General features: G+C 34.7%; 1 protein-coding gene across 5 annotated transcripts in view; it reads left to right on the top strand.

Moving 5' to 3' along the window:
• The window catches only part of DACH2 (dachshund family transcription factor 2), a 634,770-nt gene that overhangs the window by 405,604 nt on the left and 203,480 nt on the right, over window positions 1–25,686 (top strand). For all 5 annotated transcript variants that reach the window (XM_079910014.1, XM_079910011.1, XM_079910012.1 and 2 more), the window contains one exon: window positions 814–945. In XM_079910014.1, the coding sequence (XP_079766140.1) occupies window positions 814–945 (132 nt within the window). The remainder of the gene's footprint in view (window positions 1–813; window positions 946–25,686) is intronic.

Below are 25,686 nucleotides of genomic sequence, written 5' to 3' on the forward strand. Positions count from 1 at the left end.
GTACAGATTGATCTATTTTTAGTACCAATTTCCGGTTATATTTCTATGGTTTTGCTGGATATAGACTTCCTAGGAGGAAGAATTTCAAACTTATGCACTCATATTTTATCTTTGGGTTTTTTATTCCTACCTCTTTGTACCATTATATAGAGTTTTAAAAATTGCCTTATATTAATACAAAAGAATGTAATTATACTACAAGGGCTGGCACACTTTCAGAGGTGGCCTGCCATGTTTTCATTTATTTGGTCCCTCAGTATATAAGAAGGAGGTCAGTAAAAAGGTATAAAGACAACTTTGTGTTTCCTCCCCTTAATTCTTCTTTCTAAGGTAACTCTCATAAGGAAGGTAGCCCATTCTTTAGTAGAAGTGCTAGCAAGGATATTCACTAGAAAGTTGTTCCTTCTAGCATTTCAGAGTGCTTCCTCTGACAATGTTGTTTTAGATGGATTTTAGTGCATGGTGAGCTCTGTCTAAAACAACTGTCCAGAGCTCTTAATAGACACCAGAACACATTAGCAAGAGTTTTGAAATTTCTCAGACAATTTTCACATTATGCTGTTTGTTTTCTCTGTGCTGTTTTCAATTGGGAATCAGACCCATATTTAATGCTTTTTCAGATGTTCAAACTGTCCATTGTAAGAAGTTATTAGAGGAGTTGAAAATTACTTTGTTAAAGAATATTATTCATAAATTAGACTTGGGCTAACTTTTGGCTTGTGCTGTGCAGCATAGGCCTGTTAAAGAAATGTATACAGTCTTCAATTACATTAAGAAATGGCCCCTGTTTTAAAAGAATGGTTATGGTTTTAGGTATAACAGCTGCAACAATGGCTGAGGCGATGAAGCTGCAGAAGATGAAGCTTATGGCTATGAACACTCTTCAGGGAAATGGAAGCCAAAATGGGACCGAATCAGAGCCTGATGATCTTAATTCTAATACAGGTGAGTGTCTTCAGGAATCCAAAGCAGGTGACTCTCATTGCTTTATTCTGGGAAGGGAGAGAGGAGGGCTGAGAGGAGAGGAGAGAATAATATGTATACTTTGATTATCAGCAGTTAGTACAAAAGGAGGCTTAACCTTACCTCTAATTTGTACATTGAAATTAGAAAACTATTATGGGTCAGAATCCCATTTCAGGAAACATTGATTTATCTCTATTGTTTTGTTGTGGTGGGGTTAAATTCTAATTTTTATAGTGCTAACTATTGCACCTTTTGATTGCTAAAAGCTGCCTCCTTCAATTTCACCTCAGGCTTCTTAATTTTTCTCTAAATAATTTGCCACTGAAATGCAGTTCTGAGAATCCACCTTTGCTTCAAGCTGGAGTACCACCTCCTTACATAAGTGAGGGTGCTGGGAGACTTGAGGAATTATTGGCAGGGGCTAAAGATGTAGAACAAGAAGAAAAAAAGAAAAAGAGATGGAAAAAGGGGAGAAAAGAGAAAGATGCCTGTGGAATAGAATGTCCCCTCCTTTCTTAGTAACTGTTTTTTTTTTCCTTGACCCTGTGATAACTGTACCTTGACTTGATCATAAGATCACCCCTGAGATCTCTTTTGGAAGTAGGTGGGATTATAACTATCAACATACATGAATGGATAAATAAATAAATAAAATATAATTTTACTGGGGAATAATAAGGGGCAACCTAGGATGGTCTTAGGAGCCACAGGCTTCCAATCTGCATTTGCAGTTAAATTCAATATAATGTGATAGGTAAATAAGTAGCAGCCTTTTCTCTCTTCTTTTCAGCTTCTAGAATTTCAAGCATGGTAAGTCTTTATTTTGGAGGGAAAATGAGAGAGGAATTAAAAAGGGACATTATTGAGTTAAATCAGTATGATAGACTCATTTAAAGCTGAAGTTTTCATGGTGAATTATAGAGTGAGAATGGTCTTCAACCAGTGCTCACAATGGGGAATAAATGGAAACATGCTCAGTTTTACATTGTATAAGTTTGAGGTGTACAAAGTGTTGATTTGATACACTTATACATTACAATATGATTATCACAACCATGTTAACTAACACCTCTATCATGTCATAATTATCATTTCTTTTGTGTAGTGAGAAATTTTAAGATTGTATCTCTTAGCAACTGTCAAGTATTTAATGGAGTATCATTAACGCTAATAACAATGTTGTACATTACATCCCCCAAATTTATTCATCTTCTATCTCTCATGTTAACTCATTTATTTCTTACCAAATTTTTGGAAAAAAGGGAAATTTTAATATTCCAATTTTTGCAGATTGGGAAACAGAGGAACAGAGTGTTTTGGCTTTGCCCATAATCGCAAAGCTAGTAAGTGGCAGAGCTAAGTTTCAATCCCATATATGGTTAAGTCCAAAATGTTTAATCTTTTCACATTCTTCCTCCACTTCAATGTTGTTTTGCAACAGGAATTGTTTTTAATTTATGTTCATTTTTGGCTGTGTTGTGTCTTCATTGCTATGCATGGGCTTTCTCTAGTTGTGGTGAGCGGGGGCTACTCTTCAGTGCGGTGTGCAGGTTTCTCATTGTGGTGTCTTCTCTTGTTGTGTAGCACCGGCTCTAGGCACGTGGGCTTCAGTAGTTGTGGCACACTGGCTCAGTAGTTGTGGCTCATGGGCTCTAGAGCATAGACTCAGTAGTTGTGGCACATGGCCTTAGTTGCTCCACAGCAGATGGGATCTTCCTGGACCAGGGCTTGAACCCATGTCCCCTGCATTGGCATAAGGATTCTTAACCACTGGGCCACCAGGGAAACCCAGGAATTTTATTTTATTTAACCTCTGGAATAAAGTTGTTTTTACGATGAGGATACAGTAATAAACTTATGATCAATTTCCTAGTCTTAACGCCTCTCTTAACTGATACTGGCTTTAAAATTTTTTGGTGTCTCGGAAGTGACCAACATTTTACAGGAAGCCACTTGCAAATAAAAAGAATTTTTTGTACCAATAAAAATTAGTAGGATCTCAAGGAATAACTTCTGTCATGTTTTTCTCAGGTATACCAGTTTCTGAAAAAGACTTTCAATAAAACTTCTGTTGTTCCTTTATAACAAGACAACAAAAAATATTTTGAGAGCTATACTGGTTACCTAATTTCTAACTTAGTAAATGGTTAATTTTCCTGGTTAACTATAAGCTGACTTAACTCCAGGTATCCATCTTTGTGAAAAAAGAAAGTAGTAGGTTTCGATCTATGTATGTTATACTTGATGTTTTAGAAATGGAATTAGAGTAGTCACTGTGCTTGACTTTAAATGTAAATGGATTAAACTCACCAATTAAAATGCACTGAATGGATGAATGGATAAAAAAATAAGATCCAGCAATATGATTTGGTCAAAAGTGAAGTGATGGAAAAAGATACACCATGCAAATGGTAACCAAAATAAAGTGAAAGTGGCTATAGTTATATCAGAAAAAATGGACTTTAAGTCTTAAACTATTTTTAGAAATGAAGGTCATTATATAATTATAAAAGGGTCAATTCAATAGGAAGATATAACATTTATAAATATATGTGTACCCAGTAGCAGAACACTTAAATGTATAAAGAAAACATTGACAGATCTGAAGGCAGAAATTGACAGCAATACAATAATAGTAGGGGGATTCAATATCCCACTTACAATAATGGACACAACATCCAGACAGAAAAGCAATAAAGAAAAATCTTACTTGGACAACACTATAAACCAAATGGACATAACAGAAACTTACAGAAATTTCTACCTAACAGCAGAAGAATACACATTCTTTTCAAGCACACATAGAACATTTTTCTGGATATATCCCATGTTAGGTCACAAACCAAGTCTTGACAAATTTATGAAGATTAAAATTATACCAAGTATCTTTTCCAACCACAGTGAAATAAAACTAGAAATCAATGACAGCAAGAAAATGGGAAAATTTATAAATATGTGGAAAATAAGCAATACTCTCTTGAGCAACCATTGAGGAAAATCAAGAGAGGAAATCCAAAGAACATTTAAAAAGTATCTGGAGGGAAATAAAAATGAAAATAAAATATACTGAAACTATGGAATGCAGCAAAAGTAGTACTAAGAGGGAAGTTTATATTTAAAAAATACAAAGCATCAAATAAACAATCTAATTTTACACCTCAAGGAACTAGAAAAAGAACAAACCAAGTCAAAAGTTAGCAGAAGGAAATAATAAATAAGTTTAAATAAATAAATAATAAATCAAGTGGAGGATAAGAAAGCAATAGAAAAAAAAATCAACACAACTAAGGTTGGTTTTTTTTGAAAAGATAAAATCAACAAAACCTTAATTAGACAAAGATAAAAGAGAGAAGACTTAGATAAATAAAATCAGGAATAAAAGAGCAGGCGTTTAAATGGTACCTCAGTAATATAAAGGATCACACAGGACTAATAAGCACAATTATACATGAACAGACTGGATAACCTAGAGGAAGCTGATAAATTCCTAGAAATATACAACCTACCAAAACTCAATCAAGAAGAAATAGAAACATGGATAAATCAATTACTATTAACAAAGTTGAATCAGTTATCAAAAACCTCCCAACCAAAAAAACAAAAACAAGAAACAAAAAAGCCACCACCACCACCACCAACAACCCAGCTCCAGATGGTTTCTCTGTTGAATTTTACCAATGTCTAAAATATTAACTCCAATCTTTTTCAAACTCTTCCAAAAATTGAATGGGAGGGAGTACTCCCAAACTCATTTTACAAGCCCAGCATTACACTGATAATAATTCCAGATAAAGACGCTACAAGAAAAAAAATTAAAGGTCAATATTACTGATGAGTATAGAGGCATAAATTCTCAATAAAATACTAGCAAACCGATTTTAACAGCACATTAAAAGGATCATACACCATGACCAAGAGGGATTTATCCCTGGGATGCAATGTTGGTTTAACATATGCAAATAATCAGTGTGATACAAAAAATTTAAATGAAAGAATAAAACCACACGATTATCTTAATGGGCAAAGAAAAAGCACTTGACAAAGTTCAACATACATTTATGATTAAAACTCAACGAAAATGTGTAAAAGAAAATTAACTCACAGCTTATAGACCATATATGAAAAGCCCACAGCTAACATCATAATCAATGGAGAAAAACATAAAGCTTTCCCTTTGTACCTTTTTGGTACAAAACAAGGATGCCCACTCTCAACACCTGCTCAACATATTACTGGAAATCCTAGCCAGAGAAATTAGGTAAGTAAAAAGAATAAAAAGCACCCAAATCTGAAAGGAAGAAGTAAAGTTATTTCTATTTGCAGATGGCATGATCATATATGTAGAAAACTCAACAACGACCATAAAACAATTAGAACTAAAAAATGAATTCAGTAAAGATGCAGTATACAAAATCAATGCGATATGTTAAGATGGCAGAGTAGGAGGACACTGAGCTCACTTGCCCTCACGAGCACATCAAAAATACAACTACATGGGGAGCAGCTCTTTCTGAATATGAGCTGGAGATTGGCAGAATGGCTTTTCTGCAACCAGGGCTGTAAAGAGAGATCCATGCAGAGTCTGGCAGGAAGGGAGGAGAAGTGATCTGGTTGGGTCCCACATCCCTAGCTGGGGACCCAGAAAAGGAGGAGGATATCATGGGCTCTGGGATCCTCTCTGGGGAGTGAAGGGTATGAGCCACATATTAGGCACCCCAGCCACGGGGTCTGACAAAGGAAGATGAGCTCCCTTAGCTTGTTTGAAAACCAGTGAGGCTTACTGGAGATCTATAAGAAACCAAGACTGCTCTTGAAGAGCCCATGCACAAGCTTGCTTACTCCTGGTCACAGTGTGATGACAACAGATTGAAAAGTGTCTGGGGCTCTGGCTGGCTTGCCAGGACAACCCCAGTATGCCCGAGCCTGCACCAGGCTCTTACTCCAGTCTCTCTTGCCATTGCTAATGAGAGAGTGCACACTTGGAAGGAATGACGCTGGCTTGGACCCTGGCCCTGTCTCTGACAAGGGTGGAAGCAGCCATTGCTAGCAAGTGTGTTCTTGCCCCTTTTGTGGGGAACAAAATTGGTTCCAGGGTGGAGACCACCATTCCCAGTGGACTGAAACCATCTCAGTAGTGTGGCACCAAAACCTCTGATTCCAACCCAGTCTCTATCTAAGGTGCACATGGTGAGGAAAAAGTTAAGCCAGCACAGAAGTGCAGCACCAAGCCCTCGGGACCCAGTCATCACCCCAATCTAGAAAGAGACTAACAACAAAACCTGGAGACAAAAAATTCTACCTCAGGGCTCATGCTACAGGCCCCTTGGTCCCTGCCCCAGCCCCAGCCCTTAAAGTGGTAATGGCCACTGAGCCTAGGAGAAGCCCTGGCTCACACCTGGCTCTGACTCTAGCCTTTCCAAATCCAGTCTTACCAACCAAGGTGGTGGCTGGACATCCAAGGGGAAGACAAAGCCTGTGCTCACTTCAGATCCAGCTCTCTGACCAAAGCCACAGGACACACACAGACTGCATAGGGGTGCTCCCACACAAGGACATGCCTTCAAGATCAGGATAGGTACTGTTTCACATAATTTCATAGAGACACAGAAAGTTAAACAAAATAAGACATAGGAATATGTTTCAAATGAAAGAAAAAGAAAAAAAAAACCTGAAAAACTCTAATGAAACAGAGATAATTTACCTGATAAATAGTTCAAAGCAACAGTAATAAGAATACTAACTGAACTTGAGAAAAGAATAGATGAACACAGTGAGAATTTTAACAAAGAACTAGAAAATATTAAAAAATAACCAGTCAGAGCTGAAGAATACAATAACTGAAATAAAAAATACACTAGAAGGAAATAATAACAGATTAGGTGATACAGAAGAAGACATAAGTGATCTGGAAGATAGAATAACAGAAATCACCCAATCAGAAGGGCAAAAAGAAAAACAAATTTTAAAGTATAAGGATTGTTTAAGGGACCTTTGGGGCAACATCAAGAGTACTAATATTCACATTATAAGGGTTCCAGAAGGAAAAGAGAGAGTGAAAGGAGTTGGAAATATATTTCATTAAATTATGGCTGAAAATTTCCCACATCTGAAGAAGGAAACAGATATTCAGCTACGGGAACCTCAGAGTTCTCAAACAAGATGACCCCAAAGAGACCCACAGCAAGACATATCATAATTAAAATGGCAGAAGTTAGATAAAGAGAGAATAGTAAAGGCAGCAAGAGAAAAACAGAGTCACATACAAGGGAACTCCTATAAGTCTATCAACTGATTTTTCAGCAGAAACTTTGCAGGCCAAAAGGGAGCGACATGATACAGTTAAAGTGCTGAAAAGGAAAAAAATTCAACCTAGGACACTCTATCCAGGAAGGTTATCATTCAGAATTGAAGGAAACCTAAAGAACTTCTCCAACAACCAAAAACTAAAAGAGCTAATCAATACTAAACCAACCTTATAAGAAGTATTAAAGGGTCTTCTTTAGGAGAAAACATAAGGGCTACAGTATGAAACAAGAAATTATAGGAAAGGAAAAATCCCACAGGTTAAGGCAAATATATAGTGAAGGCTGTGAATCAACAACTTAAATAAGCTAGTGCAAAGGTTAAAAGACAAAAATTGTAAAATTGATTAACAGTTAAGGGATAGGCATGAATATGTAAAATATGACATCAAAAACACAAAAGTGGATAGGGGAGCAAAAAATATAGCTCTTCTAGAATGTGTTTGAACAGAAATATCAGATTAAACAAGTAAATATAGTTAGAGGTCAATGTATATGACCTCCATGGTAACCACAAATCAAAAGCCTACAATAGATACACAAAAACTACAGAGAAAGGAACACAAGCATCACACTAAAGGAAATCATCAAACTACAAAGGAAGAGACTAAAAGAAGAAGAAAAGAACAGAGAAGAGCTACAAAAATGACCAGAAAACAAGTTAAAAAAATGCCAATAACTACATGCCTATCAGTAGTCACTTTATATGTCAATGGACTAATTGCTCCAATCAAAAGACACAGGGTGGCTGATTGGATAAACAAAACAAGATCCATCTATATGCTATCTAAAACAGACTCGTTTCAGAGGTAAAGACATGCACAAACTGAAAGTGAGGGGGTGGAAAAAGATATTCCATGCCAATGGAAATGAAAAGAAAGCTGGGGTAGCAATATGCATATCAGACAAAGTAGACTTTAAAACGTAGTCTATAGCAAAAGACAAAGAATTGCATTAGTAATGATACATATATCAATACAAGAAGAGGATATAACATTCATAAACATATATGTACCTAATATAGGAGCACCTAAATATACAAAGGAAATATTAACAGAAATAAAGGGAGAAATTGACAATAACACAGTAATAGTCAGGGACTTTAACACCCCACTGGTATCAGTGGACAAATCATCCTGACAGAAAATCAGTAAGTCAACAGTGACCTTAAATGAAACATTTGATCAGTTGGACTTAATAGATTTCTTTGGGACATTCCATCCAAAACCAGCAATATACATATTATTTTAAAGAGCACATTAAACATTCTCCAGAATAGATCACATGATAGGTCACAAAACAAGTCTCAACAAATATAAGAGCATAGAAATTATATCAAGCATCTTTTCTGACAACAACAGTATGAAATATAAATCAATTAGAGGGAGAAAAACACAAACAAGTGGAGTCTAAACAATATGCTACTAAAAAAAACAATGTGCCAATGAAGAAATCAAAGAGGAAATCAGAATATACCTTGAGACAAATGAAAATGAAAGCATAGCTTTTTGAAATCTATGCGGTGTACAAAAGCAGTTGTAAGAGGGAAGCTTATAGCAATATAGGCTTACTTAAGGAAACAAAAAGCTCAAAAAAAAAAACAAGCTAACCTACCACCTAAAGGCATTAGAAAAAGAAAAACAAAGCCCAAATTCAACAGAAGAAAGGAAATAATAAAGATCACAGAGGAAATAAATAAAATAGAGTCCAAGAAAACAACAGAAAAGGGGAAGCTTTTTGAAATGATAAAATTGATAAGTGTTTAGACTCATTAAGAAAAAAAATTGAGAGAACACTAATAAACAAAATAGGACATGAAGGAGGAGAAATAGCACAGAGATACAGACAATCAGAAGATGATACTATGAGAAATTACATGCCAACAAACTGGACAATTTAGAAGAAACAATAAATTCCTAGAAACATACAAACTTCCAAGCTTGAATGAGGAAGAAATTGAAAATCTAAACAATTATTAGTACTGAAATTGAATCCATAATTAAAAAACTGCTAGCATACAAAAGTCCAAGACTGGACAGATTCACAGGGGAATTCTACAGATCATATAAAGAAGGGTTAATACCTATCCTCAAACTATTCCAAAAAATGAAGAGAAGGGAACACTCCTAAATTCATTCTATGAGACCACCATTACCCTGATACCAAATCAGAAATAGACACTATTAAAAAAAAGAGAGAAAGAATTACAGACCAATATTTCAGACTACTGTAGATGCAAAAACTCTTAACAATGTACTAGAAAACTGAATTCCACCATATATTAAAAGCATCATACACTGTGATAAAATGGAATTTATTCCAGAGATGCAAGCATGGTACAATATCCACAGATCAATCAATGTGATACACCACATTAACAAAACGAAGGCTAAAAGTCATATGATCATCTCACCAGATGCAGAAAAGCATTTGGCAATATTCAACATCCATTCATGATTAAAACTCTCAATAAAGTTGGTATAGAGGGGACATATCTCAACATATTAAAGGCCATTAATGAAAAACTCATAGCTAACATCATATTTAATTGTGAAAAGCTGAAAGCTTTTCATCTAAAATCAGGAAAAATAGGAGGATGACCACTATCACCACTTCTATTTAACATAGTAGTATAAGTCCTAGCCACAGCAATCAGGCAAAAAAAAGAAATAAAATTCATCCGAATTAGAAGGATGGAAGTAAAACTGTCACTATTTACAGATGACATGATACTTTACACAGAATACCCTAAAGCCTATACCAAAAAGCTAGTAGAACTAATAATTGAATTCATTTTAGTTGCAGGATACATAATATACAGAAAATTGTTACTTTTCTATGCACTAATAATGAACTATCAGAAAGAGAAAGCAAGAAAACAATCCAGTTTAAAATTGCATCAAAAACGAATAGGGCTTCCCTGGTGGCACAGTGGTTGAGAGTCCGCCTGCCGATTCAGGGAACATGGGTTCGTGACCCGGTCCAGGAAGATCCCACATGCCGCGGAGTGGCTGGGCCCGTGAGCCATGGCCGCTGAGCCTGCGTGTCTGGAGCCTGCATGTCCAGAGCCTGTGCTCCACAACGGGAGAGGCCACAACAGTGAGAGGCCCGCATACTGCAAAACAAAACAAAACAAAACAAAATGAATAAAATACCCAGGAATAAACTTGACCAAAGAGGTGAAAGACCTATACTCTGAAAACTATAGTACATTGATGAAGAAATTTGAAAATGCTACAAAGAAATAGAAGGATAGCTTATTCTCTTGTATTAGAAGAATTAATATTGTTAAAATGCTCATACTACCCAAAGCAATCTACAGATTTGATGCAACCCCTATCAAAATACCCATGATATTTTTCACAGAACTAGAACAACTAATCTTAAAATTTATATGGAACAACAAAAGACTCCTAATTGCCAAAGCAATCTTGAGAAAAATAACAAAGCTGGAGATATCACATTCTCTGACTTCAGACAATACTACACAGCTACAGTAATACAAACAGCATGGTTCTGGCACCAAAAACAGACACATAGATCAATGGGATAGAATAGAGAGCTCAGAAATAAATCCACACACCTATAGTCAATTAATCTATGACAGAGGAGGCAAAAATGTACAATGGAGAAAGGAATATCTCTTCAGTAAATGGTGCTGAGAAAACTGGAGAGCTACTTGTAAAGGTATGAGATTAGAACATTTCCTCACACTATATAAAAAAAACAATTTATTAAAGATCAAAATGTAAGACCTGAAACCATAAAACTAGAAAATAATATAATCAAAACACACTTTGAAATAAATTATAGGAATATTATTTTGAATCTGTTTCCTAAGGCAAAAGAAATGAAAGCAAAAATAAACAAATGTGACTTAAACTTAAAAACCTCTGCACTGAAAAGGAAACAACTGACAAAATGAAAAGACGACCTACTGAATGGGTGAAAATATCTGCAAATGTTATGATTAATATGGGGTTAATATCCAATATATATAAACAGCTCATATAAGTCAATAACAACAACAACAACAACAAAATCCAACCCAATCAAAAAATGAGCAGAAGACCTGAATAGATATTTTTCCAAAGAAGACATGCAGATGGCCATCAGGCACATTAAAAGATGCTCAACATCACTAATTGTCAGAGAAATGCAAATCAAAACTACAGTGAGGGCTTCCCTGGTGGCGGAGTGGTTGAGAGTTCGCCTGCCGATGCAGGGGACATGGGTTCGTGCCCCGGTCTGGGAACATCCCACATGCTGCAGAGTGGCTAGGCCCGTGAGCCATGGCCACTGAGACTGCGCGTCCGGAGCCTGTGCTCCGCAATGGGAGAGGCCACAACAGTGAGAGGCCTGCGTACCGAAAAAAAAAAAAAAACCCTACAGTGAGATATTACCTCACATCTGTTAGAATGGCTATCATGAAAAAGAACACAAGTAACAAATATTGGTGGGGATGCAGAGAAAATGGAACCCTTGAACACTGTTGGTGGGAATGTAAATTGTGAGTAAACTAAAAATAAATCTACCATATGATCCAGCAATTCCACTCCTGGGTATATATCTGAAGATAACAAAAACACTCATTCAAAAAGATACGTGCACCCTAATGTTCATAGTAGCATCATTTACAATAACCAGTATATGGAAGCAACCCAGGTGTCCATCAACAGATAAATGGATAAAGAAGATGTGGGATACATATACAAGGAATATTATTCAGACTTTTTAAAAAAAAATAAAATTCTGTCATATGCAACAACATGCTTGGGCCTAGAAAATATTATGCTTAGTGAAATAAGTCAGACAGAGAAAGACAAATACTATATGATATCACTTACATGTGGAATCTAAAAAATACAGAAAACTAGTGAATACAACAAAAAAGAAAGAGACTCACAGATATAGAGAACAAGCTAGTGGTTACCAGTGGGGAATGGGAAAAGGAGAGGGGCAAGATAGGGTTATAGGATTAAGAGATACAAATTACTATGTATAAAATAGATAAGATACAATGTGTGTAATGTACAGCATGGAATATAGTCAGTATTTTATAATTACTTTAAATGAAGTATAATCTATGAAAATATTGAATCACTAAGCTGTATGTCTGAAACCAATATAATATTGTAAATCAACTATAATTCAGTATAAAAAGGAAAAAAAATTGATATACAAAAATTAGCTGTGTTTCTATACACACACAATAAAGTATCCAAAAATAAATTAAAGAAACAATCATTTACAATAGCAAAAATAAGAATAAGGACTTCCCTGGCGGTCAAGTGGTTAAGACTCTGAGCTTCCACTGCAGGGGGCACAGGTTCAATCCCTGGTCAGGGAACTAAGATCCCTCATGCCATGCGGTGCAGCCAAAAAAAAATTAAATACTTAGGAATAAACTTATTGATTAGGGTAAAAGACTTGTACACTTAAAATTACAATACAGTGAAAGAAATTAAAGACACAGATAAGTGGGAAAATACCCCATGTTCATGGATTAGAAGAATTAGTATTGTTTAAATGTTCATACTAACCAGTGTGATCAGCAAATTCAATTGCAATCCTTATGAAAATTCCAATGTCATTTTTCATGGACATAGAACAAACAATCCTAAAATTTTTATGGGACCACAAAATACCCTGAATAGCCAAAGTGGTCTTGGGAAAGAAGAAGAAATCTGGAGACACCACACTGCCTGATTTCAGAATATACTGCCAAGCTATAATTATCAAAACAGCACAGTAATGGCATAAAACACACACATATACCAAGGAAAAGAATGGAAAGACCAGAAATAAATCTATGCATTTATAGTCAACTGATCTGTGACACAGATGCCAAGAACACACAAATGGGGAATGAATAGTGTCTTTAATAGATGGTGTTGGGAGAAGTTATCCATATGAAATTAATAAAATTGAATCCTTATCTTGCACCATATACAAAAATTAACTTCAGATGGATAAACTCTGAAATGTAAGACCTTTAAAAGTAAAACTACTAGAAGAAAACATAGGAAAAAGTGCTTCATGATGCTGATTTGGGAGATGATTTTTTGAGTATGACACCAAGAACAAAAGCAACAAAAGCAAAAATAGACAAATGGGATTTCATAAACCTAAAAAGCTTCTGCACAGCAAAAGAAGCAGTCAACAGAGTGAAAAGCCAGTCTATGAAGTGGGAGAAAATATTTTCAAACTATATATCTGATGAGGGGGTTGAAATCCAAAATATATAAGGACTTCAAACAATTCAATAGCCATAACACCCCTCCCCCATAATGGGCAATGGATGTGAATAAGCACTTCTCTAATAAAGAAATACAAATGACCAACAGGTATTTAAAATTATGCTCTACTTCAGTAATCATTATGGAAATGCAAAACAAAACCATGAAATATTACCTCACAACTGTTAGAATTGCTACTATCAGAAAGACAAAAAGATAATATGTATTGGCAAGAATGTGGAAAGAAGAGAACCCTTGTACACTGCTGGTTGGAATGTAAATTTGTACAACCATTACAGAAAATGGCATGGAGGTTTTTAAAAAAATTAAAAATAGAACTTGTTTATAATCTAGCAATCCCATTTCTGGGTATATTTTTAAAGGCAATGAAATCAGGATCTCAAAATGATGTCTGCACTCCCATATTCATTGCAGCATTATTCACAATAGCCAAGATATGGAAACAACTAAAATGTCTCTCCAAAGATGAATGGATAAAGAATTTTGTATATATATACAAAATGAAATATTATTCAGCCTTTAAAAAAAAACACAAATCTCTCCATTTGCAAAAGCATGGATGAACCTGTAAGACATGCTGAGTGAAAGAAGCCAGATGCAGAAAGACAAATACTACATGATCTCATTCATACGTTGGATTATAAAGTAGTCTAACTCATGGAAGAAGAGAGTAGAGTGATGGTTATCAGGGGCTGGGGGTGGGGGAAATGGGGAGATCTTGGTCAAGGTGTACAAAGTTTCAGTTTTACAAGATGAAAAATTTGGAGATCTAATGTATAGCTATGTGACTACAGTTAACAATTCTAAATTGTATATTTGAAATTTGCTAGGTATTCTCACCACAAAAAGTGAAAAAAATAAATAAAATCCTAACTATACACGGTGATGGATATGTTAATTTACTTGATTATAGTGATTATTTCACAATGTATATGTATATCAAATCAAGTGTATATCTTAAATATATACAATTTTTATTTGTCAATTATACTTCATTAAATGGAAGAAAGTTTGGATAAATGAAATCTGTGTTCACTGGAAAATAATAAGCTCAGTTTCAAAGTGATCATTTACAAATGGAAATTCATATCAAGAATGTTAGATATGAAAATTTTTGATAATCCATGTACTAGTATATCTTTGATGCTCCTTGGGTATCCTATTACAAGATTTAAACTGGTTGTATTCTTTAACTTGTTTGAGGTAAAAGACTGGGCTTGATTTCTCTTTTTGAAAAATTTCCATGGTTATAACCTTTGGTTTATTTTAATGTATTCCAAGAAAGGAAAGAAGCAGGTAGACAGTGAAAAGGAAGACATCAGTTAACAGCATTTAAGTCTGATTACTGTTAATGGACATGGTCTTTCTGAATGTTTTGGTTCAAGCATTAATGGGAAATAAGATATTCAAACCAAAAAAAAAAAACTGGAGCAACACAAAGGCTCTATTTACAAGATAGGTACTAGATCCAATCAGGCAAAGAAAAATCAGTTAATGCAGTTATAATATTCAATTAAATTGTGAGGTATCATATGAGGAAAAAAACATATTGAATGTTTTATATAATTTGTATATTCACCTAGAATCTGAGCATTAAATTATGATCTAATGCGATTATGAATTCCAGTGGTATGGTTGAAGTGACTAGCAAATGATAGACATTCCTAAATGTCCAGTATGTGAATAAAATAAGCCATGTAGCTAGTGACCATTAATTGCCACTCCATAAGGGATTATAGTAATTCTTGAATAGTTTTTTAACTAAATTCAATTTTCATCCACAATGTGCAATATTCCAACAATGAAAAAAAGCAATACATTGACACTGTGAGGAGAAAAGACAAAAATTACTGACTTTCATATGTTTATGATCTAGGAGAAGAAACATTAAAGTGAATCAATGAATAAATGACCATACTCTGAGAAGATATGTGATAAAAGCAATGAGAGGAACAAAGAACTGTGAGAATATAGAGAAAGAAGAAAATTCTTCTGAATAAGAGAATCAGGAAGGAATTCAAGCTTAGGATGTGACATTTGAACTCTTCTTTGAAGGATGTCAAATTGAAAATGAGAAAAATGGATAGATTTAAATTATGTGTTAAGGAGACTGTATGAGTGATTCCCCAGGGCAGTCATTTTCAAATAGTGGTTCTCAGAGCCTTGGCTTATCTCTAAGAGTTGGGTAAGAGTTGACTTTTTGCTTGAGGAAATATTATGTTTGATAACCAGAAAGTTTTAATTAATTGCATTCTTAGGTTAACTATAAAGCACCTGTTGTTTACATTTTTATTGGCAAGTATTTCTCAAATTAAATTTTAGAGATCTAAGTGACTTGAAATAAAGTACAGTCCCCTCACACTACAGATGATGCTTGGAGGATGAGAAATTGGCTTATTTGTGGTCACACAGATAGGTAATGAAAGAGCTGGCAGTGATCTTTTTGCTATAACATTATGCTTCTGATATTTGAACTGATTTACCAGAATAGTCTAAGGTATATAATAAAACTTATTTCCTTTATATTGAGTCTTAATCAATCAATAAGCCTGGAGATGGAGATGCAGCTGATAAAGGAGACTGTCCCTAATTTAGACTGACCGAAGTTCTATTTACATGGTCAGCCGTAAGGTCAGACTTGACCTGACCTCAGGATCTACTGTGGGCATTACTATTTTGACTCTATTTCTGACAGGTTTTCTTTCTTTGTATTATCTTCTTTCTCATAAATTAAGTGTGGTATAGAACAGAAGTATTTATAGTTCTGAAACTGGGTCCAATTAATTAAGGCTTAAAATATGCTAAACCCACAAATATTCCAAATGATGAAAAATGATTTAGAATTTTCTATCATTTTAAAAATTATAGCTCAATGATTTATATCTCAGCTCTTAAATCAATCTGAGTGAATGTTTTAATTTTTCCCTCATGGGCAACATTTGTTTTTATAAGGCAAAATTGTAAATAGAAATGAATAATCTCTCTTAATCCCATCTATCTGTGGCCGTGTGAGCATTTTACCTTAGGGGAAGATGTTTAGCTCCCATAAGCCATTTTCACAACCATCTATATAATCAGAAAACTCAAGAAAGGAGGAGAATTCTTTTCATTTCAGAAGGAACATGCTCTATTTTAAACATCATATTGTGGCACAATTGCCATTCAATTTCATCCTTGTTACTAGTTGCTGAATCCCTGAAAGTATGACAGCTGTAAAAATATATCAAATAGTCAATGAAAATTTTGTATTGGTGTTAATATGTTTACAATTTTGTCATTTAAAAAATAATTATATTTTAGTTTGCACATTTCTCATAACTTACTTTTTCTTTTCTTTTTTTTTTTTTTTTTTTTTTGCGGTACACGGGCCTCTCACTGCTGTGGCCTCTCCCATTGCGGAGCACAGGCTCCGGACGCGCAGGCTCAGTGGCCATGGCTCACGGGCTCAGCCGCTCCGCGGCATGTGGGATCTTCCCGGACCGGGACACGAACCCGTGTCCCCTGCATCGGCAGGCGGACATCTCAACCACTGAGCCACCAGGGAAGCCCTCTCATAACTTCTTATTCCAACCCCCATTACATGCTTGACTCTTGTCATTTAACTTTTGTTTATGATAAATTTTATCGAAATAAGGAGTGAAACATCACCTTTTCCATACTTAACAGGAAAATGTGCAGAATGTAACATTTTCCTCCAGGGTATGGGATCAACCATTGCCTATTTTGTTCTTCAGATAACCAACAAGGGTAGTCACAGAGCATGTGCTCCATGACCCAAGGTAATTTTCAAATCTATTGACATATCCTGAAATAAGCAGGACAGGAAACCTGTATTTAGTTGAGATATTTGAATGTGAGTAAACAGGAATTTTCCTTCTATGAATTCTTATATCACCTTCTGTTTGGTTAAAATTGATATTCTTGGATGATTCTGTAATAATAGAGCCAAAATAATATGAAGTTACAGTTCATAACACTAGACTTTAAAAGGAAAAGTAAACATAGATGTTAGAGGATCCTTAGCCAAGAACAACATTTTCTCTTTTGAAGACCTATAGTTTCTTTGATTCAAGGTTTTGTTTAATAGCTTCTATAATGTCTGCACCACGACTCTGCATCAAGAGTTCAGCATGAATAACAACATGTTCGTGTTTCATTTAGCTCCAAATGAGAAATTCTGTCTTTTATTGTTTTAGGAAATTAGTCTGTGTACTATTGCTCCTGGAGCTTTATAATTAATCACACTAAAGGTTATGGCTGTGGAGAGTTTGTGGGAAATAGATGCTTGAATGATTATAATTGTAGCTGTCAAATCAGAAATATAGTTATACAGCAGCAGGTCCTTCTTCTTTTTTTTTTTTTTTACTGTAACAAAGATTTCAAGAGTTTCCCATTTACCTGTAGAAAAAAATGGAGTATTTTAAAACTGCATTGCTTATTTCAGGAATTTTGCACAGTGACTTCCTCTGGAGAATTCAAGATGATTTTCATGTAAATCTTTATCTTCTGAGTCCCTGCTTGCTCTGACTTTTGTGTTGGTTTAGCTTCTGAGCAGATGTTAAGTATTTTACCTTTAGAAAATATAGTTTATAGTGGAAAGAATCAACGTACATGTGGTTGATTAACTTGCAAAGTAGAATTAGAAAATCCTAAGGTTACCTTTTTTGCTTTATTTTATCCAAACACCTCATTGGATATGGAGCAAGATGTTTCTAGATAATCAAGTGAGGCATGCTTGTTTTCATTAGATCCTGACACTAAGAACTGTTTTTAGATGGCTTTTCTCATAGAACTCTAAACTTTTAGCACACTATCCATCTTTCTTCCATGCCTATGGCCCCTTAAAAAGGATGTAAACAAGGAGAGCTCATATTTTTAAAGACCCTTCTACAAATTTATTCCAGGAATAAGCAACTCTCACTACTGGAGAATTATGATATCTACTCTTAATAATTCATGTAGTGGATTAAGAACTTGTTTTGTCAGTGTTACTAAGGCAGTTTGTATAAAAATACCTCCAAGTTAATCCTAACCATTTCATCTTCTTTACAGTGAATAATTTGAAATGATGTGATATTTCCTTATAGATCTTATTTGCCAACCTATAATCATTCTGTTTTTTTCCCTTAATCTTCCACCTTCCTCCTGCCCCCATATAGAATATCATTAGGACAAAGGGCAGAAATCTACTTCTGAGGAAGAATCTAACCAGTGTTGGGTCTACTGTCTTGGTTCCTACATGTTATATACTCCTTAAGCATTTCTTTTTTGTGTGTGCATTAATACTAAATACCTAGCTCTGGTACAGTTTTGTCCTGTAATTTTGAATGAGTCCTTTCCTCTCTTTGGGCCTTAGATACAATGAAGGAGTTTGAAATATTATTTATTGCCTTTGAATTCTAATCTTCATTTCTATGATTCTCAAACATCATCTGTTTGTACCCATAGTCTGCTTGTATTGTTTTTACTTAACAGGTGCTCTCCAGAATCCAGTGCTCTGACATTCCATATCATTCATTTCTTATTGAGTCTTCATTTAGTGATGTCACTTCAGATTCTGAATTCATCTTCAGAAGTTTTGGACTAGTGTTGCCTGATCAAAATTATGCCTATGTCCATATTCAGGGCACTGATACAGACATTTGCCTGGGAATCTGGGAGATATTTTGTATTGTAACCCCGGACTGACATTGATCCAGAGGTGACCACACTTAGAATGCCCTTCTCCTGCCTCCTGAGAACTCTATGTAGATGTATGACCTGCTTGGATTTTCACAGTTTATTGATGAGCCAATTGTTTAGTCTGGTCTCAAAAACCTTGATAAAGTCAAAATAAATTGCATCTATTGCTTCCCCTCTATCTCTCAGGCTGTCATTCTGTCACAGAAGGAGATTAGATTTGTCTGACAAGACTTGATCTCTAGGAAGCTATGCTGGGTTTACCCAGCATACTTTTCTCTTCAAGGTATTTGCAAATTGATTTGCAGTATCATCTAGAAAACACATGTTTTCCTTACAGATTAAATGCAAACAGGTGAAAAGTAACAGAAAAGGAAAATGTAAGCAATAGTTCTTAAACTGGACCAAAAAATAGAATTTTAATTGTTTTCTCTAAAACCTTTGGAGAAATTATTGTAAATAATTTGTTATATATATTGCTTGAGAGATTGTGTTCATAAATGGAGTTTATAATAGCTGACTGTTGTACATTTTATCATTTTAAAGGTCATTTGTGAATTAATTGGAACTTGACAAAAAATTCGATAGTAATTTGCTTATTACAGTGCCAGATTTCAAAAGCTGACTTACAGCATATATCTACCTCTTAAAAGTATATGTGTAACTACAAAATTAAAATAATAGTTATTATAAATTGTCATTACTATTCCTATTTCTTTTATAAATGACAGCTTAATATACATAAAGTTTTACATAGAACTGGGCACATTAAATATTTTCTCACATTTAATGAATATTCACATTTAGTGAACACATTAGTGTAAGGGACACGGAAATAATCACTTTTTTTTCTAAATTCTATCCTTTATAATTATGTGGTACTTGGATATCATCAGTTCTTCAGTATGAATATGACCAGTGTATGCAATGAACCTAAATGCATGCATTGAACTGAGGTTCAATAAATACTTGTGTCTCCTTTGGAAAGTTTAAAAATTGTCTAGCACCAAAAGTGAATTTTTTGTCTTTTAAAAGCAGCTTTTACTATACAGAAACAATTTTGAAAGCAATTGTTCAGAAAGTTTCTATCATTTTGTGGCTCAAATTAATGTTAGTCTATCAACCACAAATACTCTTTTCTGCACTTTGGAACTAGAAAACATAATTATTTAACCTTTGTTAATTGAGATATAATTGACATATAACATTATATTAGTTTCAGGTGTAACATAATGATTTGATATTTGTATATATTGCAAAATGATCACCATTATAAATCTAGTAAACATCTGTCACCATACATAGTTACAAAACTTTTTTGTGTGTTGAGAACTTTTAATACTCTTTAGCAACTTTCAAATATGCAATATAGTATTAACTATAGTCACTATGCTGTATATCACATCCCCATGACTTTAGTTATTTTATAACTGGAAGTTTGTACCTTTTGATTCCCTTCACCCATTTTGCACATTACCCCTCCCTGCCTCTGGCAACTACAAACCTGTTCTGTTCCCTGTATCTATGAGCTCTTTTTTTCTTTTTTCTTTTTGGTTCCATATATAAGTGAGATCATAGTATAATTGTTTTTCTCTGTCTAACTTATTTCACTTAGCATAATGCCATCAAGGTCCATCCATGTTGTCACAAAGTGATTTTTTATAAGTTTTATTGAACTATAATTCATATACCACAAAATTCACCCTTTTAAAGTATACAATTCGGTTGTTTTAGTAAGTTTAGATTTGTGCAACTATCACCATTATCTAATTCCAGAAATTTGTATCACCCCTGAAAGAAACCCTATAGCTATTAAGAGTCACTCCTGTTTCTCCTACTCGCAGCCCCTGGCAACCACTAATCTACTAATGCATTATATTGTCTCTATGGATTTTAGATATTTAATATAAATAGAATCATACAACATGTGATCTCTTAAGTCTGACATCTTTACCTTGATATGTTTTTAAGGTTCATCATACTTTAGCATTCCTTTTAATGCCTGAATAATATTCCATCATATGAATGAATATTCTACATTTTGTTTCAGTTCATATGTTGATGGACATTTAGGTGGTTTCCACTTTTTGACTATTATAAATAATTCTGGTATCAATGTTTTCTTTGCTTTTCTTTAACATCTTTATTGGAGTATAATTGCTTTGCAATGGTGTGTTAGTTTCTGCTTTATAACAAAGTGAATCTGTTATACATATACATATACCCCCATATCTCCTCCCTCTTGCGTCTCCCTCCCACTCTCCCTATCCCACCCCTCTAGGTGGTCACAAAGCACCGATCTGATCTCCCTGTGCTATGTGGCTGCTTCCCTCTAGCTAGCTATTTTACATTTGGTAATGTATATATGTCCATGCCACTCTCTCACTTCAACCCAGCTTACCCTTCCCCCTCCCCGTGTCCTCAAGTCCATTCTCTATCTGCTATCAATGTTGATGTGCAAGTTTTTAGGTGGACACATGTTTTCATTTTTCTTCCATATATACCTAGAAGTGGAATTGCTGGGTCAAATGGTAACTTTATGTTTAACATTTTGAAGAAATCCCAAACTTTTCCAAAATGGCTGCAACATTTTACATTCCTAAAGTAAATTTGTGGTTTATATATCCACAGATTGGTTTCAAAAATTACTTTAATATATCATACATTTGTTTGGATACTCTTCATTCTGTGGTCTTTGTTGTGTAAATTCCATAGCATTCCAACGTTAAAATTCCCCTTTTAAAGGGAAGCTGATCCTGCTGAGTAGCAGTAACTCCAGTGCCCCCAAGAATGTTAAGAAGAGCAAAGGTTGTGACTTTAAAGAGAATTTAAGAAGTGAAATATGATAGTTCAGTTGATGTAGGGAGAGAGGAATTGACCTCTGACTTTTCTAAAGTTTCTAGTACATAAATATACAACAGAGAAATAAATCATACCACAAAGGGATAGTTATAGCTGTATTGTCATCAAAACCAGTGCTTTCATAGACAAAATCGTCCTAGAATTAGACTGGCATTCTAAAACTTGGCTACTGGTCACAGATGGAGGTAAGATTGTTCAGAGGGGAAAAGGTTAGTCAAAAGAGTGAGAAGAGTACTACTAGCAGGGATAAAGCCATGCCTATTTGACTCTGGGTTGGGGGGAGCAAGGAGGGTTGTGCAAGACTTTCCTACTGAAATAGCATGAACAAGGCAAGAAAAATTCATATACTGGAGAGTTTGTCACTGGCTGAAAAGTCTTAAGATACATTGTTTATGGATTCAGGTATGTCCTCAAAGGAGTTATATCCTCTTAGGACTTTTCCTTTCTCTCCCAGTTTACCATGTAGAATTAGGCCTGAATCTTAAACCTTAAAACAGTTAAATAAGAGCACTTTCAAGGGAATTGTCACACCAAAAATCACACATACATTTATTTTTATCTGTATATAAGCACATGTATCATCCTAATGATAAAAGGGTAAGGCTTATACATAAGTAATTATTAAAATACTCTCAGTATATTTCTGCTTAAATTTTATTAACAAATAATTAAGTGGTAACATAGAAAACTAAGGAAAAACAAAGCAAAACACAAATCTTAGTGCATACAGTGAAAATGAGTAGATCTTCAGGAGTAAAAGAAGAATATATTTGGAGAACATTTCCAGAAATCTCAATTAAGACCACTGGCTCTTAGGGTAGAAAATCAGTGTAGAAACTTAATGTAGGCACTCACTGTAGGAAATATTTATTTCACTTATGTGTGAGAGTTTTGGTTTCTGACTTACTGAGAGAAGTTGATTGGGCATGGATTCTCATAGAGCATGTTTCCTTTAGCAAAATTAGATTCAATTAATTAAGTAATAAAAAACACTTCATCAGAGCTGGTCTGATCTGTAAGTAAGATGATTTCATGGACTCTGGGAAATCACATCAGTGTTTGCGCCATTGTCAACTCTCCTAGTACCTGTCTAATACAAACTATAAATTCATTTTAAAGCTCCCCAGGGCATTATAATTTTCACACTTATCAGTTGTTTATATCTTAGTGTGAATGAAAGTTTGAGAGCTGTTACTGATGACAGGAGGGAGTTCCCTGGGCAAAGCCTAACAGCTAGAGGTTGTGTGCAACCAGAAGAGAGAACTGAAGGTTAGGACCCCAAACACTTAGTCTGACACTTTCACATTTCACCTCATTCTTTTCTGAACCCACAATATTTCCTAAGGAAAGGTATATCTAAATTTAAAAATTTCTCAATTTGAAAATGCCTAACTTGTCTTTCTTGCCAAAAAAATGAAAGTTACTTCACAAGGACTATTCTCCACATGCAAACTGAGTCCATGTCTACTTTACCTAATGTATTCCCAGTCCACGTTTCTTTTTCTATATGAATCAAATTGTCAAGCCTCTTTAGCTGGGTCATGAATAGTTACAAATACCTTCTCTAGGTGATCATTATAAGATCCTAATATTTATCTTAAATGGCTTGCAGAAATTTGTGAAGCAACCTCTAGAAACCACCAGGACTTATTTGCATCTAAATCATTTTTAACCAAGAGGCAAAAGTTTTTTCTCCAGATGTTCAAGGTTTGCATTTTATGGGACAGTAGCTTCTGTGCAAAATATATACCTCATTATAAAAATAGAGCACAAATGCTCTTCCCTTCAAACTTTCTGGCATTTAGACTGCTTTATCCTTCTGGGAAATAATCAATGGAGCATCGATGCATTGTACTGGAGACCAAACCTGCTCCCATAAAGGACTGAGCAAGGAACAAAGCATTTGTTTTCCTTGTGTAGACTCTGAAGTTAACGTGCATGGTTTAATAAATGTGTTTTTGTATTCCCAGTAGAGATATTAAGCAGTACTAAATATTTCAGTGGTATTTCCTTATGAAATTCAAATGTTTTGAATGTGAACCTTTTTTGGAGAGGATAAGATGGGTGACATTTGAGGAATCCAGAGAATGGGGAGAAGTGTCCTGTTATAAAGTTTTATTGTTGTTGTACCTTTTTTCCAAATCTACCTGCCATGGAGTTTTCTCATAAATGCAAACATCCTTCACAATCTGTTTTAAAAAAAACAAATACATCACTCAGAGGAATATTTAAGGAATCATCAGGAGGGGAAAAACTCATTGGTTTAATGGAATGCTGTCAAGTCAAATCAACATCACAAACGGCACCGGGGCAGAATTGATACTTTTGCACTGACATGTTAAAATAAAAGCCCATGCATTATTTAGAAAACCCAGAAATCTGTCAGCTGTATGATTGCCGAGTTAGCAGAAGCAGGAGGATGCTGCTCAAGTTGAAAGAAACGCGTAGGCACAGATCCATATTGTAACCTTTCATGTCTACACCCACCATGAATAGTCAGCTATTATGCGGTCAGCATTTTTGAGTTTTTCTCTTCTAAATTTTCAAGTGCTTCAAAAGACAAAAGAGGTAGGTCTTTTATTCTGAAAAAGCAAACTATCTAGGCTGTTATTTTAGTGTTAAAGATGACAAGACCAAAGAAAGACTGGTTTTCATCTTTATGAATGCTGTGCATGTTTCCCAGGAGTGTTTTAGGGTTGTTAAGGTAGGTATTATTTTTACACATTTATCCCATGGACAGAGTATTATTTTAACCATTTTCCTTTCAACAAACAGGAGACACTTTGTTTTAATGCTTTAGCCACACTAGCATACCATTTATAAACATGGAAAGTTTTATCCTCTACTAATATAAAATGAATATATAGATACTATATATATGAACACTTAAAATAATTCTATTAAATACATAATGGTGTCATCTTTCTAGTACTATATTGCAAAATATAGTTCTTGACCTCCTCATGCCCTTGCATTACTCCTGTGAGGCAAGTAAGAAGCCAGTACTCTTCCTGTTATTGTATAAAAGACAGGCACAAACAAATCCAGTGTCTTCTTTAAGGTTACAGAGTTTTACAATAGGAGAAAATTAATGGTAATAGAGACAAGATTTTATGTTTTCAACATAGTGAGCCTAGTGGGCTTTCTATGCTACTGTTACATCCAGACTTTTCTTTGTAAGTTGCTGTGCATTTATGGGTTTAATTTGTCTCTGTGCCAGAAAACACTTAATAAAATCTCCTATTCCATATTAGCTGATAATTTATAATCAATGAAGAAAGAATCACATAACTAGCTGACCAAGAGTAATGGCATAAAGTTGGAAAATAAGATTTTCAGTGTCATCTATATTTTGGAAAAGTCTGTCCAGATAGGTTGTAGAAGTTAAATTGCTAATGAGGTCCAGTTTAAAACTACACCTTACTTTGGTAGAAAATTATAAACCTTTGATGTTATTACCGCTGGAAATAATGAATACGAGTAATTTATAGAATGCATGTTATTCCTTGTTTTCTGCATCTCCAGCCTCTCTATGGAGAGAGATGTGCATATTTTGCCATATAGATGTTTAAACTTTCTTTTCATAAGTTCTTATGGGTTTTGTGTTACAAAGACTC

This window comes from Stenella coeruleoalba, assembly GCF_951394435.1.
Source record: "Stenella coeruleoalba genome assembly, chromosome: X".
Taxonomy (NCBI): domain Eukaryota; kingdom Metazoa; phylum Chordata; class Mammalia; order Artiodactyla; family Delphinidae; genus Stenella; species Stenella coeruleoalba.